The following is a 16,975-nucleotide window of genomic DNA, read 5'->3' as shown; positions in this document are numbered from 1 at the left end:
AACTGTGCAAAGGCATTTGCATTACTTTTCCAAGTGTCCTGTTCACAAAATATCAGTTCAACTTTGTAGATAAAAATATTCAATAAAATATTGAAGACTATATCTGGTCTAGAATAAATTTTGAACTGTTTCTTTATTTTTTAGTTTTCTTCAGTAATGGTAATATTAAGTAGAAGATGCATGTCACATGACATTTGGGATATACAATAAAGACTAAGGTTGTCTGGCAAGGTTAATCAAGTTCACTGTTAATAAAAGGTTTGTCACAAATAGTTTCTCTCAAAGGTTAAGACAAGTAGGAAAGATGATTGATATGGGAGCAGTCATTGGCTGAAGTTGTATTGTACAGCTGACATCACAGTATAAAATAAACTCTTGACAGAGATTTCCGTATTAATACATGCTGTGTATTTAATTTTTCAAATGTCTTACCATTTACAGTGATGGCAGAATACAGTGAGAGTTTGATCTATGTACATGTACTGAATGGAGTGGATTTATGTTAGCTCTTCCCATTGTGTACATTTTGACTAGCTTGAATATAGTATGTCCTTCCTTTCCTGTTTATTTTCAAGTGTTACTGTAGGTTTTATTTGGGATTTTGGTATTGGAAGTCCCTGAATAAGATTAATCATGAGAGACATTTTAACCAGTGCGGAAAACTCAAAACTATATATATATTTATTTTTTTTCCAAACTTGAATGTAAGGAAGGGCCATATTAAATTCTCAGCTTCGATTATTTTGGAAACTGCCTAAGGGTCCATCCAGTAGTTGATTAAAAAAAAAATCTGTATTTTAAAATGGTACAGTTTCCAGTGTTGTTTTTTGGCAAATTTGAATTATTTTTAAAATTAATTCAATTACTTAATGTAATCATGTCTCTAGATTTTGGGTTATTTTTAATGTTTTTATGATAGCTATATTTTATAAATCAGTATATAGTAAGTTTAATTAATGAGTACAAGCAATTATTATAAGTGATATCTTACAAATCAATATTGGAATCAAATAAACAGCTTCAAGACTTCATAAAAATATTTCAGAGAACAAAATATCTCACTACCTGAGATTGTACATGGGTTTTTTTAGCTTTTTAGGTAGTACCAAGCTTGTAAAAAAATTCTGAGTGAGGTCCTATATCTCATGTACACGTTGAAGGTACTCAGGCACAGTCTTTGAAAACATTGAATTTATTGGATTATTTTTTTTATTCAGCTGAAACCAGTGTAGAGTATTTGACTGTTGACTGGCCTTGCTCTTTACCTGCATTATTACTTGTTTTTAACAATACTGACACACTCATCTAAAGACCTCCCATCCTAATTTCAATATTTATATGATTATAAAACTGCTGCTTACGCCCCTCCAAAAAAAAAAAAAACTGTTAAAAAAATTAGCTGTCAGTAAGACTTTTGACTAAAACTAATTTTAGCAGATGTTTCAGCTTTTTGTAGGCTCTGTGTTGCCAGAAAACTGAGTGATCAGCTTGGCCAGTTGTCTGAGAGGTAATCTTGTGCTCTACTAGAGCAAGATCGATAGAAAAAGCTTGTGAGGCCTGATGGTGCATTGGGAGAAGTTGTTTGAACACCTAATGTGGGTTTGGGACCTGTGCAGATTTTATACCTCTACTTGCTGCAGGCAAATTGAAAGTAAAAACAGTTTCAGTAGTTGCTGAGTTTAGTCTTAAAATGTACTGAAAACATGTCTACTGCATTCTACAAGAGAAATAATTTCAAAAGTAGGTGCCTTTTCTCCCTCTTTATTTCAACTGTTCAGATTTTCTCTCTCTCTTGACATCCTTTCCCATATGTTTCACTTGATTTTTTTATTGCACATATTCTAAAGCAAAATTCTCTGTATATTTGCCAAAACTAGTGATTTTTTAAATTTGTAGTTTGCAAAGTTCTATGAGAAATCCTCAGGATTTGACTACCACAGTCTGGGTCATCTGTCAGCGTAGCCAGTTGCATGATAAATAATAGGGATTTTACAGCATGCAGAGAATATGAGAGTTTTAAAATATCATTTTATTGATCTCTTTTATGAATCTTAATTAATCCTCTGTATAATCTGTCGAACAAGGAAGAGAAAATATCTTAAAAGCTAAATGGCACAGCTTCCTATGAAGTAGAGGAGTGATGACATTTTCTTTACTTTTACAGATGTGTCTTTCTTGCTGTGAAACAGGAGACAAGAAGTTTATCAAAAGTTCCAGTAGCAGCTTAAGAAAGCTCCACATATCCTGCCCTTTAATTAAATCTCATTTTTACCTCCTGTATGATGTGGAAGCAATTTACTTACATCACAGTCTTATCCTTCAGAAGTCCAGTTGAATTCATGTCCAAAAGTGATTGCAGTTCATGAACTGAGTATGGCTGCTCTGTTTTGGCCTGACTTGAAATGTGTTGATTCTTCCACTTTCCCATATTTAGTTACTAATCTTAGTTCACAAACTTGGGAAAGTTTGGGAAAGTCCACAGGCTGTTTGTTCAGTGTGCTGTGGTTCCTTAGCGCTGCAGACAATCTTATTCTTTTCCCAGTCTGCTGCTTTCAATTAACTTCACCTGTGTGAAGATAAGCATAGGAACAAATACTGCAAGCCTGAGGGGCATTGAGTCTGTCTGAAGTAAAACTCCCTTTTTTACTCAGAGATAAGAGTAGCAAGGACAGTGATCTGAAAACTGCCAGCATTTGCATCTACTACACCCATTACCTGCCTGCTGCTTTTTTGACTGATGACCAAAATTGGGCCCTAGGACTTACCTGTACTCTTCTAGCCATGCTCCTGGATGCCATTAGTTGCTTCCAGAAAACCATTTTGTTTCATTACTGTATTATCTCTACAATTTAGATCCAAGTTCTTTATTCCATGTGGTTTATGTTGAAAGTTTTTACCTTAGCTGTCTGCCAGTAGTCAGGGATGGATCCAGCAGGTTACCTCACAGGGGCATCTGCAAGCAACCTTTCAGCTCAGCAGGGCTCAGACTTGGTTATGTTACAAAAGGTAGCTATAAAGGAAAAACAAGCATTTCTGTCACACAGAATAAAAAAATAGTTTGGATTCCATGTTGCAGAAAGAAGAGCAAGTACTTAGATATGTGTACCATCATTTCTCTACATCATTAAATGTAGAGAAATTTATAATGCTATGGGCATATGTATGTAGTTTCATGTTGATGTTACTGTGAATTAGAAAGCTGCAGGGAAGCTAACAGCAGTAATAAAATAGTCACATGGAGGAACTATCAGTTTGAGCATTGTGAAGGTAAAGAACAGTAACTTTCAGCAGTTCTGTATTCATCTATGCACAAGCTGGTCTCGTTTCTTGGGCATAGAGTATCTGCCTTTGTTTGTGTGTAGAGTAATGTAGGCGTGTGCCAGGGGCTTTAGCACAGCACCTCCTGGCAGCATTAGTATCTTTCTTGCCTTAAGTTGCACATTAACCAGATTTTTTTCTAGTGTACAATTTTTATTCTGGACCAGAATACACTGGTACATTACAGCCTTGTAAGTAATTTTAAAAGAGAAGAAAGTATTTTAATAGAAATCATAAAGAATGCCATAGTTTTCCAACCTGTTAAAATATAGAAACATTCATTTATTCAGCTGTATTTCTGTTCTGTGCTGTTCGGGCATACAAATTAAGCAACAGTTTGTCAAGTAAGATAGCATGATATTTCTGAATAGTAATTTTTACCTCTGATAAGTTTATAGTCTTTCTAAGATGACCAGATAAACGGAGGAGCATTGACTTCATGCAGATTCAAGACAGAGGGCAGCACAACCTGAAGATGTGTCTGAATGCAGTTTGATTTAGCCTCTGGTAGTGGCTGTTTGTAGCTTGACTACTGCTAAAGTGATTTCTCAAAGGTTCGTAATGTGACCAGAGTTGAGCTGATTTTCACAGTTGGGATCCTACTAAATGTCAGATCCTTACTTCAAAGCAAGATACTGCTTGAACTCTTTGACAAGATGGTCACCACTTCTGTTATTATGGATAAAGCAGTATATTGTCTATTATCTATAATGGTCTCTTCAGAGCCAAGGAAGTGTTTAGGCTGGAATCGTTAGAGCAGAAATTTGGAGTAAAAAACTAAAGTCTGTCTTTCAGAGGTGGACACTTATATAAGAAACTGAAATTCTCCCAATAAGAATTGTTGGTCAACTTGCATTTTGAGGATGGTCCTACTCCACTTCCAAAGACGATTTCCCCCTTCAGAGTGAAAAAAAAAAAAGGCAACTTCAAGCATTAAAGAATAAAAATATTTTTAATTAATAGGTTGATATCTGATGGTGGTAAGTTTATTTTTAGAAAGCTATTTTAGTGTAACACCATTGGGGAAAAAAAAGAGATGATGATCTGTCATTTTTTTTCAAAGTAACTTTTTATTCACCCAAATATAGTCACTTATAAGTACTAACTTTTCTGATGAAGCTTTAAAAAACATAATCATTTTTGCAGAAAGAAAACCTGTCTTTCTCATGCTTTTGCTCATTTGGGAATGTTCCTACTGAATTAACTAGCCCTCAAAAGGGGAGTCAATGTCTTTGCCTAGGTTTTACAAGATTCCGATGCCATATGTGTGGCATTTAGGGGAATCATTAGTTTGTTTGGTCAGAACTTCTGATGTATCTGACTTACTGAAAACAGGTCTCTGGTGTCTGTAGACTGTTCTGTAGTGAGGTCTCCTGCTGCTAGCATACAATACTGGTTATGTGGGGTTTAAGTGACATGGGAGCATCTCTAGTGTTGATGCAATAAATGAATAAAATAGCTATGGTATGGTACAATTACTATTGCAGCAAGCTGAAAGGTTTTTTGTTAAAGATAATTTCTATGTACTCTCTGTCCTGGGGTGACTTTGTCACGTTGAATTGTATCCCCATTTGTCTGTTTAGCCCAGAAATAAGTTTTGTACCTTTAAGGCTGGATTTGACAGTGAAGGAGGGGGAAGGAGAAGTGATGGAATGTCTGAGGTGGTTGTTTTCAAAACACAGAGACAGGAGTTCCATCGTCTCGTCCTCCTGCACTGTGTCACCGTGGTGGACAGCAGAGAGAGTTCTCCTTTGCTTTTAGTTCGTTTCTGACTAACTGAAGCAGGGAAGTTCCCTGGAAAGTTGTTTTTTTGGGGTATTTTTGTTTGTTTTGTTTGTTTGGGGGGGTTTTGTTTGGTTTTTTGGGTTTTTTTTTTCCTTTTTTCCCCCTGGAATTATTTGAACCTGCTCTGGACTGGGGACCCGGGGCAGCACCAGGAGCTCGCACCTGCGGCCACCGGGGCCTGGCCTGGGCAGCGCCATTTTCCAGCGCCAGAGAGACTGAGAACAGACTGAGCCGAGCTACCACCACAGGAGAGAGACTTTCTGGGTTTGTCATCTCTTCAGAGCAGCGAGAGGTTTTGTAGTTTGATATCGTTCATTTTTTGTACTGGGCAGTGCTTTGCCTGTTGAATAAACAGGATTTTTCCACTTCTCTCTGAGGAAATTTCTTCCCGAACCAGTTGGGGGAGGGGAGCTGGGGTTTACTTCCTGAGGGGAGCCCTTTGGAAGTTATCTCCCAAATTTGCCCTAAACCATGATACTCTCTGTTTCAATAATATCTAATGCTGTAATTTTTGAAAAACATGACTTTATATTTAAGAGTGGGAAGCATTATATGTGATGCCCATGTAAATGTGAATTACTCTTTAAAAAAACCCAAACAAAACCTTTTTTATAAAGCCTCTATTACAAATCCTTTCAAATTAGCGGTTTCTTTTAACCAAACTTCAATTGCAATACTGAGAAAATCTGAGTAGCTGTTCTGCACTGTTATATTTATATTCATTTTTATGCAGTGTCATGCTTTTCTGGTTTTTAGTTGGTTTTTTCCTAGTTGAAAATTACTCCAATGGTTGTCATAATTTGATATCCACAGATGTCCTAGGTATGAATCTGATACTCAAATATGGAATTAAGGAAAACGGTACACTTGATGTTAATGATTGTCACTTCTCCCCATTCATGTGATGGGTTCTATCAAGTAAAAAAGTGGGCAAAACTTGGAAATTCCAAATGTTGCTTATATTTCCAGAATTTTCTCAATCTGCCTGCCATTTTAACTTCATAGTCAGTGGATAAATAATGATTGAGTATACATTCATAATCACTTAAATGCATTGCTTGTAAAATTGTTTTTCCTATATTTTTTGAGTTTAGAATAAAAACAGGTAGAATGATGCATGGAATGAGGTATCAAGGTTACCGTTTTTCTGATTATCACTTCATTTTGCATACTGCAAAAATAATAACATTGACAGTTTTACATCTTACTGGGAGATGTGAATGACCTACCAGTCATTATTACCTTGGCTCTTTTCTGTAAGTAAAGCAGCCTTCTTTTCTTTTCACCTCTTCAGCTTCTTTCCATACTTTACAAAACATATACAAACAGAAAAAGCACTAGAATTTATAAGTATTTCAGGAAGAAAACTGAAGTTTTAAAATAAATAAGTAGGGAAATCACATTTTTAAGTACTCAAGTACAAAGAGATGATGGAAAGCAATGTAGAGTTAAGACAGGCTTTCATACTGAGAAAACAAAAATAATTACAAAAGTATGTGGTTATAATACAAAGGAAAATAGAAATATTCTCAGTGACAAGTTCAATAAGCAGTCTTTTCTTTTGAGAAATGGAAGAATACTAACTTAGGAATTTTCTGAATACTATAACTGTATTCTGAAAACTTGAAACATTTTCTTTCATGTAGAATAGTCTTGCCCTTTATGCTCACAGTCAAGTTAGGAGGAGATTTATTGACAGGCTTAGTGGGAGAACCCTTCCAGTCTGGCACATTGTTCGTCTTCTATTCTCTGATACAATCCTTAGCTTCTTCTGGGGATGCCATCAGGTTTTGTTCTCTTTCTTTCTGGTAGCCTGGCTCAGTTTCCGCAAGAATCTTGTAAGATGCCAGATTGCACAGGTGGCAGATTCCATGTTCTGTTACCACTTCTGTACTAGCAGTGAAACACTTTTCATCCTGTTTCTAAATATGGTCAGATTTGCATTAAGCACATTGCTCTAATTGATCTGTAAGCACTGTATAGTGCATTTTAAATTTTTTTGTGGTTGTTTTCTTATTGTTGTTGTTGTTGTTTTTATTATTGGAATTCTAATTTTCATGAATGCTATGATTTAAGAAGCATTGAATTTAACTGAGGAGCATTGTAAAGGAGGTGGTGTTACATATTTGGCATGATGCGCTCAGATTAGCAGTCTTAGAGAAAAAAACACTGAAAAACCTTAGTTTATTAAAATGACTAATTTCCCAAGCTAACTGTAGGTTTATTAGCTGGAGATCTGATATAATTAAAGAACTTGTTTTTGACAGTTTGCATTGCTTACATTTTAAGTTTTCTTTTAGTCAAGAACGATTCAGGTATCCTTAAACCTTAACTATATGCTAAATGCACTAGGGTTTCAACATGTTTCACAATGTTTCACATTTTTCTTCTATATACCTATGTGTGCCTATAACTCGCGGCACCCAAGAGCAAATTTCCTTGCAAACATTTCTAAGCCAATCTGTCATTCCAGTTTTCTGATTCATGGAGAAATTATCTTAGCTACTATTTTTATATAGAAATAATATGCTTTCTGTACAGCCTGAGTATTAAAAATGCAAGGAAGCACTTGTTAACCTTCAGAAACCCTGACTGCTCTGACTATATGGTGGCCATTATATTTCTTTCATCTTGGTGAGCCTCAAAGCTGTGTATTTGCTAAGTGTTTCACTGATTTTAAGATGAAAATGAATTTCTCTTGTTCTTTAGCTACATGGCTTGCTATAAAGTTAAAATATAGTGCATTTCTCACAGTTTGATTTATTTTTGTTCTCTGTCCAAGTTGGATAATGGAGATGAGCAAGCAGCCCAGATAAGACGTGAACTAGATGGACGGCTACAACTGGCAGAACAAATGGCAAGGGTAAGTGATTGCTTTCTTATACCAAGAACATATCTTCATATGAGATTGAGTGGGATGATTCATAATGTGTGTTTCCTGTTTCTGATTCTAAAATTAAGCAGAAGATTGTTTGAAAACAATCTGGCAGGTGCATTTCTGCTCTGAAGAATGTCTGACAGCTGAGGTAGGGAGAAAGCAAAACCTGGTATTGGAAAGGCATATCCTGTGTGATCCAACATTTCCTTCAACAGCAAGTCCAATTTTCCTCATTTTTTACATTGGACAGAAAAAGCATCTTAGCCAGAGTAAAGATCTTTTGACAACACAATAACAATCTGTTTTATTTGTCTTCTGTGTGAGTGTATAATTTTTTGAATGATCCTCACAGGATATAGTAGTTTAAAAAACACTACTGACGATTCGGAGCTTTTTTGTTAGACAACCCTGTGCCTTGGCCTGTGCTTTTAGTCTCTACCTATAAGTTACTTGTTTTTATTTTTAGGGTTTTTTTCAATATGTGATTTACTGGCTCTATCCTGCTGTGATGAGCCAGTCCACATGACTTGCTGCAGGAATTTTTGGTGAGAGTCAGCTTGCTTGGTTTTTGTTATTGAAACGAAATCAAAGGTTTTAATATAAAACATTTTATGACAGGCGTTACAACACATAACTATAAAAATTGCCTTAAGGAGCAAAGTGCCTATCTTTGCAGAGAATATATTTGGATTGGTGTTTGTTTTTCATCTACATGTAAAACATATATTTTAGAATAATCTGCATTTTAGTTTAATCTTGAATGACACTCTCCTAAGCATCTAGTATTCAATATTTGAAGAAACTGTAAAAATTGTCTATATATGAGTTCATATATGCATTTTACATGTACATATGTTTTTTGTTTGTGTTTATTGTTATAAACACCATATTTAAGTACTGTTGTCTAATTTCTACGGGGAGAAAAAAAGATTTTTAAGTTATTTCTAATGTTTAAGAAAGAGATTATTGTTTAAAATAAACCTGTGCATAGCAAGTAAACATTACTTTCAAAAGGAATGGCCCATTATTAGGAATTGATAGGAATTGATACACATTGATAGGAATTTCTTGTCATGGTTTTAGAAGCATGAATATGATTGACTAATTTTTGGTCGCATGGGAAATAGATGAAGTAACAAAACTACCAGTGGACAGGTCATTTTATAAATGCCAGTTTATAAAATATGGAAAGTAACATTAAATATGTGTTATTAATTACTATGCTTAAAACACCTGTAAGTAGAAATACCTAATGTGTGGTTCTTCAGCTTGGGTTTATAGTGAAATGATTAGGGGATGCAAGGTTCCATTTTTACTTTATTTCTTCTTTCCAAGATTAACTGTACTGTATTGATATGTCAGGATTAGTCTTTCAGTTACTGTTTTGAAGACCTAAAAATAGATGGACACTGAAATTATGAATTATATTTTTATTTATTGTCTCTTAATTGAAAGCAAGTTGGTAAATTTAAATTAATGTGATTTATAACGTGGGAAATCTTTTTTCTGCCCTAACTTTTGAAATATATTTTCCAAGGAAAGAAAATTCCCAAAATTTGTTACAAAGGAAATGGAGAACATGTACATAGAAGAGTTGCGGTCTTCAGTGAATTTGCTGATGGCAAATTTGGAAAGTCTACCAGTGTCTAAAGGTGGGCCAGAATTCAAACTGCAGAAGTTAAAGCGGTCACAGAATTCTGCATTCTTGGACATAGGAGATGAAAATGAAGTTCAGCTGTCAAAGTCTGATGTGGTTCTCTCCTTCACATTAGAGGTAATCACAAATTTCAAAGAAAACTTGTTGGTGGCTTATATTGCTAGAATATCTGTCTTGATACTCTTTTGTTATTAGCCTGTAGGGATGCAGTACTAATCTGTATAAATCTCTATTTCAAGAGAAGCCACAAATACATTAGGTTATTTAAACAATTCTGATGACAGAATAGAATCATAGAATGGTTCGAGTTGGAAGGGACCTTAAAGATCATCTAGTTTCAACTCCCCTGCCATGGCCACATTCCACTAGACAGGATTGATTAAAGCCCCCTCCAGCCTGGCCTCATAACTCAGGTCCAATTCTGCAAATGGGCATACCCAGAAATGCTTATCTTGCTTTCAATAATAGTAGAATCAAAACATTACCACAGTGTGCATTGTGTATTTCTTGGTCAGAAGGTGCCACACTTGTGTTATGCACTTGAAGTGGCTTCAGTTTGTTTAAGACAGCAGGTAATGTTACAGAAGAAATATTTCAATTGTTAGAGTGCAAAAGAAATAAGAATTGTTTATCTTTTCAATAGTTTTTTTTTCTCAAGTGAAATGAGCTTCTGGTTTTTTTTATGTGTTGAAAATTCAGATAATTTTTTCCCATTTCATCATTTAGGATACAGAATAAAAAACATCAAATATGGACAATGAAGAAGTTTTAATTCTTTGCATAAAAGAGAAATTACTTATGCCACTATATGCAATTTTAGTATTACTAACTAATAATGTAAAAGCCCAACGTTTAGCTTTCAAAGGGTAGTAAGATCCATCATTCTATAGGCGAAAAAGTTTTAGTTCATCAAGCATGTAAAACTGGAGTGCAGTCCTTAGTGTTGAAGTATAGGAGAAGATGAAGTATTTATAACTCCTGTGCTGAATCCTGTGTGCCTCCATCACATGTTCCATTTCTGCCTCAAGGGGAATACCAAGCCTGGAAAGATCCATAAATAACATTTTCAGGAGTAGTTCTGAATAATTTTAAAAGTACCAAAAAAGTTTGGCTGTAATATTTCTGGTCTTCAAGAAAGTGTGCTTGATGATAGATGTAAGAGCAAAAAAAGACTTCTCTGTCCCTCTAGAGAGAACTATTATGTACTAGAAATGATGTGATATTTAGGGGAAAAGCACAGTAAAAGTTTGAAACAATCATGAAATTAAAAATGACAGGAGATAGAATTTCTGGTAAATTTATAGCTGCTTTGCTTTGTTTATAGCCCCTCTGCTCTTACACCAGATATGTAGACTATTAGGTCTGGAGAACTACTTTTTTTTTTTTCCTTTTTCCCCATCAGCAATAAAGAGGTTTGCTACAACATAACTAATCTACAGTTCATCCAGTGCAAGGCAAAGAATTAAAGTATTACTCTACATGTGATAGTTTTTAGTAGGGCAGATTTTCATTTGAGACATGATAGTAATCACATAACTTGACTCTCTTGCCAAACAGTATGTGCATATTTTGCTCTTGGGAAGCAAAATCTCACAAGATATAAGGGCAAAAGGAAACAGTTGAATTGATATTGATGAAGACTCAAATATGGAAGATGTAATCTTTTTCTACGTAAATGGCCAAATAAGAAATACTGATTGCATTTCCTAGAAGACAGAGTACTTCCTTTTTTGAAAACGTGATGTTGAATGTACACAATTTCACATGTCTTGAATAACACATAAACGTATCTATGTCACATCTTGTGTGGGAACTCAATTGTAGGGTAACCAGTAGAATCCCTGTTGAGGCCTAGGACATGAATAGGAAATATACATCATACAGGATAGAGTGGAAGAACCCCAAAATTTCTAGATGCGGGGTAAAGTGGCCAGGTTCTTGCTATCACTGTACATTGTTATTATAAATAGTAAAATTTGCTAGCAATATTAACAGTGTTCTAGAGGGGACCTTACTGACTAAGGTCAGAGACATTCCTGAGCATTGCTGCAAGCAGCAGCCACTGTTTTTACAAGTTGAATATTTCCTTAAATATCCTGTTTGTAGAAATTTAGAAGAAAAAATAAAAAACATAGTAGTAGGAAAAGACTTACTTATATTCTTCAGCTGTTGGACAGTGTCAAAAATAGACAAGCATTTAGGAAGCTAATTTATCAGCTAATGAGTTAATACAGCCACTAGTAACAGTTTCCTTTGGAAGGAATAACATGCAACTTTTTTCCAGTGCTGGAATCCATAATTGTTATCAAAGAAAAATGTACAGTGCAATTAAGTTGGAAACTCAGGAAAAGAAGTGTCAACATAAAAATGAGTAAACATGAAGTCAGTATTCAGCAAGGACATTACATATTTGGTATGTGGAAAGACCATATAGGCAGTATTACCTAAAAGGATCTTTAGTGCTGTCTATCCACTTGAATTCCAGAACAACAGATGGAAGAGAGGGATGACTTGATCAGTCTCCCTGAACTGCTGTTTTTATAAACCATAATAGGCAGTACTGATAATTTACGGGTAATATAAATATGGTCTAAATGATCAATGACTGTTGTCTCACTGTAATATTTAAAAGCTAGCAATTTTGCAAGACATATAACTATTACTAACGTTCTGGGAGTTTTAAAGTACAAAGGATTTCATAGCTGAGGGCGAGGTCTAGTTTAATTTATTTGAATTGGAGCAAAGTGGCACACATGCAAAGTTCAATAGCAACATATTTTAGTAATTGCCTGCTGACCTAAAACCAATTGCCTCTAATGAGACCAAAAGTAGTCATTACTTCTGAAACCTTTAAAACAAATTAAACAAATGGGTTAATGTTAAAGTTGAGGGCAGCTTCTCTTGATAGAGTACATTTTTCCCAGTTTTTTTGCATGGGCCCAAATGGAACTGGCAAGAAAAGCAGCTTTTCCAAAGAAAGCAGGGGAACCTGACTGTCTTCTCAAGTCTTCTGAATTAAAAACATCTGAAATGCAAAAATTCCAGTAAGTTCACAATGTGACAAGATTTATAAAAGGTGGAGAGCATTTAAAGTAGAGCTGAATTTGGCTTTTCTGAGCTAGTGTTGAGTAGTCTAGAGGAGGTGAAAATCTGTAGAATCTGCCAAGCTCATAATTTCCCTGGTGAGAAAAACTTGAAGGGCACAGCTGGTAGCGGTAGCTTTTTCTGTTTCTGTGCTCCCTCTTCCTCATATACATACTGAACCTGACTGCAAGTACTGCACTGGGAAAAGGAAGGGATGTGCATAGTGGGGAAAAAAATTACAGGAGCTGATATCAGTGCTGTGACCTGCCTCTTGCTCAGCACACCACCAAATCTCTTCTGAGGTTCAAGAGTTACAACCTCCAGAGACGCTGCACTATAATTTACCTTTCTAAAGATGAACAAAATTTAGTAGTTACTTGTCTACCATCAGACTTAATAATCTATTTGTTCTGTAAATATTCACTTAGAGATGACTTACTAAAAGATAGTTTCTTATGTATAAAGCTTTAGAATTCTATTTAGACATTAGTCTCAAATTGCACTATTGGCATTTAAATTATGACCAGAATGAGTTTTTGGTCACTGTCCAAGTAGAAACAAAGCAAAAATTTCAATTCCTTCTAGATGTTGAAAGTGAAAAAGAAGATAAAATCAAAACTTTCGTCTGTCTCAATATTTGAGTGAGTGAACTTCAGGATTTTGGGGATTTTCCTTTTTTTTTTTTCTTTTTTTTTTAAATATCCATGGATCTTAGTACTGCAGTAATTGTGCTGTGTAATTTTATCTGAAAGATAACTATTTCTTTTCCTCAGATTGTTATAATGGAGGTACAAGGTTTAAAGTCAGTTGCTCCCAATCGGATTGTCTACTGCACCATGGAAGTGGAAGGGGGTGAAAAGCTTCAGACAGACCAAGCAGAAGCTTCGAGGCCACAGTAAGCCACTCTGCTCTTGCTGCATCAGTATCTCTTTTCTGTCATGGGAGAACTTGTCTGATTTTCTTTACAATTTTTACAATTAGCTTAGTGTTAGGTTATGTGAATTTTTTCCTGAGTACTTATCTCAATTTCTTTCTGAGAAGTTAAAATGCAAATAATACTTAGTTAAGGTGCAGTAAGTACAAAGTGTCCAAATGAAAGTCGTTGAATGTACAGGTGAGGAAAAGAGCTAGAGACTGCATCCTCCAAAAATACAAACCTCTTGATAGATGTTAGCCTGAGGTGATTTTATATATGCTAGGTTAATGTGCAGGTGGCCTTGTGGAGTGTAACTTCTACAATTGGAGGGAAATCAATACTCAGTAATCAATCTTGACAAAGCTTGTTCACCTGCTGAGCGCATTTCATTTTAAATTATAGAATTCACTTCTTTCAATTAATTTTTGATGGAGGCAGTCAGAAAACTTACTTGGAGGGGGATAACATCATGCTGTCTGTAGTTGAACCAGTTAGTGTAGCAGAGAGCAAGAAATTAAATTCGTTGATTTGTTTGACCTACACACTGTCTTCAGACACTTTTCACTCTGTTAAAATGTCATTTGGAATCTTTTGTAGATAACTTTCCAGACAATATGTTGGGGTTTTACTGGCACCATAGTGTGCCGTGTGAAAGACAATTTAAAAATTGCAGTCGTTGCAATATCTGATAAAACGTCTTCTATGGAATTGGGATGGTAGTTTCTATTCTATTCGGACCACAGAAACAGAATTTTTTTAGACTAAATTCAAAGCACAGTTTTATCTGTCTCTTCTACAGTTGGGAGAAGGAGGAGATCTAATTTGGTGGAGTTTCCTCTAGCTGTGGCAACTTTCCTTGGCAAATAGCCAGAAGCATATCCAAACAGCTTTGCAGAACACTAAGTATGTGGGACGAGATGTAAAATTAATTTGTCACAGTCCCTGGCTGTGTTCCTTCTCCAGGGTATTGGAATATTTATTCTTATCATTTCCATGAACTCCGTGAGGGCCTTCTAAAAAGGAATGATAATAAAAAAGACACACAGATGAACACATTGAAGCAAGGTCGTAAGTGGGTATTCAACATCACCTGCTTATATTTTGACCTTTTGGGGTATTTTTTGGTGGCTCAGGGTCCCATGAGACCCACTAGGCTTTTCCATGGAGGGTACATCCCCAAAATGTCCGTTGTCTTAGAGTTGCTCTCATATTGTTCCCTGCAACACATGCCTACAGCTTTTACCTGCTGACAAAGCCAAGGTTCTTGTTTCTTCTGATGGTGTATTGCCTTTTCCTCATCCTTGAACTTATTGGAGTCTGCTTTAAACGCTTGGTTAACCCCTGATAACATTGGTATGAGTCTTTAAATCACCTAGAATATACAAGGTTTTGAATTTTGGATATTTTCCTTTCAGGAAACAGTCTGTGGATGTTAAGGGTTTTGTCTTCTCTAGCTATTTCCAGATACAGTGAACAAAACATGATAGCGATGGTTCACAAACAGTTCATGGCTTACTTATTTCATACTGCAGGTTAAGGTAGAGCCTGTAAAATCAATCAGAGGCATATAGATGCATCAAGTAAGAATTACCAAGAAATTAATTGATTTTCCTTCTTGAAAAAGTAGAAGCTTTGTGAAAAAGAACTTCCAGAAAAGGTGGAGTCAATACAGGTTCAACTGAAGTGTTTCTAGGAAAAGGTGTAATGTTAGGACTTGCTGCAAGCTTGTAAACTGATTTAATTAACTTCAGGCTCAAAAGGTATAAGTTGATTGAATATGGGAGAAAGAAGATTATGAGCTATTCCATCTAAGCGGTGGTGTACAAACCAAAGTCACATGGATTTGTTTGGAAAAAATAGTGCATCTTTAGAAGATGAATTTTTGGGAAATACCCTGTAGTCTGGAAGCACAGGAATGGGAGTTACTGCAGTCCTGTAAAACAGTGTAACTTAAAAGGACAAGGATTATAGAGCTCTGAAAAGTATCTAGTTCTTGTGCTCCTCTGAGTTGTGCTCTTATCCATTTCTGGTAAGAGTGATTAGGAGACATTGGCATGCAGTATGATTATGAGTATTTAGAGACATAGCTTTTTAGCACAGATAGAGACGTCTTTTGAGGCAATGAGGGAGGATATTAAATTACACAAGCATGAAATTAGCAAATTACAAGCAAACAGTAAGAAGATGGAGGAAGCTGCCTATGAAAAGGGACATACTTTCTTCCATAGTTTAGTTTTTTTGTTAGAGCCAAATCAGATTTTCTTGGCAGTAGCAGTATTGCTTTTATTGATTGGTGGTGGAGGCAACTAAGGGGGCTTAGCAGAATTTAATCAGAAATTATGGTGGTGGAAGAGCACTGGTGGACAAGCACAGCCAGACCATCTCTTTCCTGATACAGAAAAAACAACTGTCAGATGCCTGAGGCTACTGCCTGCCTGCTTTGCCTTCTGCTGGAGGTGGCTTCTTACTGGTATAATTTTTGGTACTGTCTTTCAGATATGAAGGAAAAGTATCAGTGAGGCTGGAGGAGATCATAACTTCAGGTTTTATGTAGGATGAGCAGCTAGAAAAGGGTACCAAAGCTCTCATACTAAGCATGGAATGAGACAGTGATGAAAAGTGAATGATTACCACCAGCCTGCTGTGGGAGACTGCTGGCAGGAGCTCCAAATCATGTGCTTGTCACACACATTTTTCTGTAGTCACTTTATCGTTTTGAGCTGGTAGCTACATTTGTGAAAAAAAAAAAAAAACAACAACCAAAAAATCAAAGCGAACAAACAAAATAAAAAACCCACCACTGTATAAGGAATTATTTATGCCTGTTTTTTTAATGTGTGAAACATCAGTGTATGCAATGCAATGGTACTACTCAGTCAGAAAATTCAAAAGCTCTGACAGTGAAAAGGAGAAAATAAGATACTCAGATGAATGCTTCAAAATGCTACTGCAAGCCAGTGTGATCTTAGAGGAGAGATTAATGGACACATGAGTCAAGTGCACACTTAATTCACCATTTATCCACTATTCCAAAATGCTGAATATTTTCTCTTTTTATATATATGTATATAAGTATTCCTCTAAATCCCTGAGTGCCACCTTAAGAGTAGTCTGAAAGCTAGAAACAGCATTAGTTCTTAAAGGGAAGATGCCTGATTAGAGTCTCTGGAAGGAGAGCATAGTTTTCATCAGTAATAAATATTTTCTGGTTTGTTAATGCACTTAACCCCTGCTTTCTGTCTCTTTGAATAATAATTCTGTGAGTTTAAGTGCTTAATTTTCTTCTTTAGCAAGCTAAATGACGTACTGCTTATATGTATCTTACTGAGTAACTAAT

The 16,975-nt window shown here is 35.7% G+C and overlaps 1 protein-coding gene across 9 annotated transcripts in view; it reads left to right on the top strand.

Moving 5' to 3' along the window:
- Window positions 1–16,975, top strand: part of CADPS2 (calcium dependent secretion activator 2) — a 282,843-nt gene that overhangs the window by 109,039 nt on the left and 156,829 nt on the right. For all 9 annotated transcript variants that reach the window (XM_014877698.2, XM_014877697.2, XM_088165718.1 and 6 more), the window contains exons 4-6: window positions 7,886–7,966; window positions 9,519–9,755; window positions 13,496–13,617. In XM_014877698.2, coding sequence (XP_014733184.1) covers window positions 7,886–7,966; window positions 9,519–9,755; window positions 13,496–13,617 — 440 coding nt within the window. The remainder of the gene's footprint in view (window positions 1–7,885; window positions 7,967–9,518; window positions 9,756–13,495; window positions 13,618–16,975) is intronic.

This window comes from Sturnus vulgaris, chromosome 5 (genome assembly GCF_052056855.1).
Source record: "Sturnus vulgaris isolate bStuVul1 chromosome 5, bStuVul1.hap1, whole genome shotgun sequence".
Lineage (NCBI taxonomy): Eukaryota > Metazoa > Chordata > Aves > Passeriformes > Sturnidae > Sturnus > Sturnus vulgaris.
This window is presented reverse-complemented; position numbering and strand designations above follow the sequence as displayed.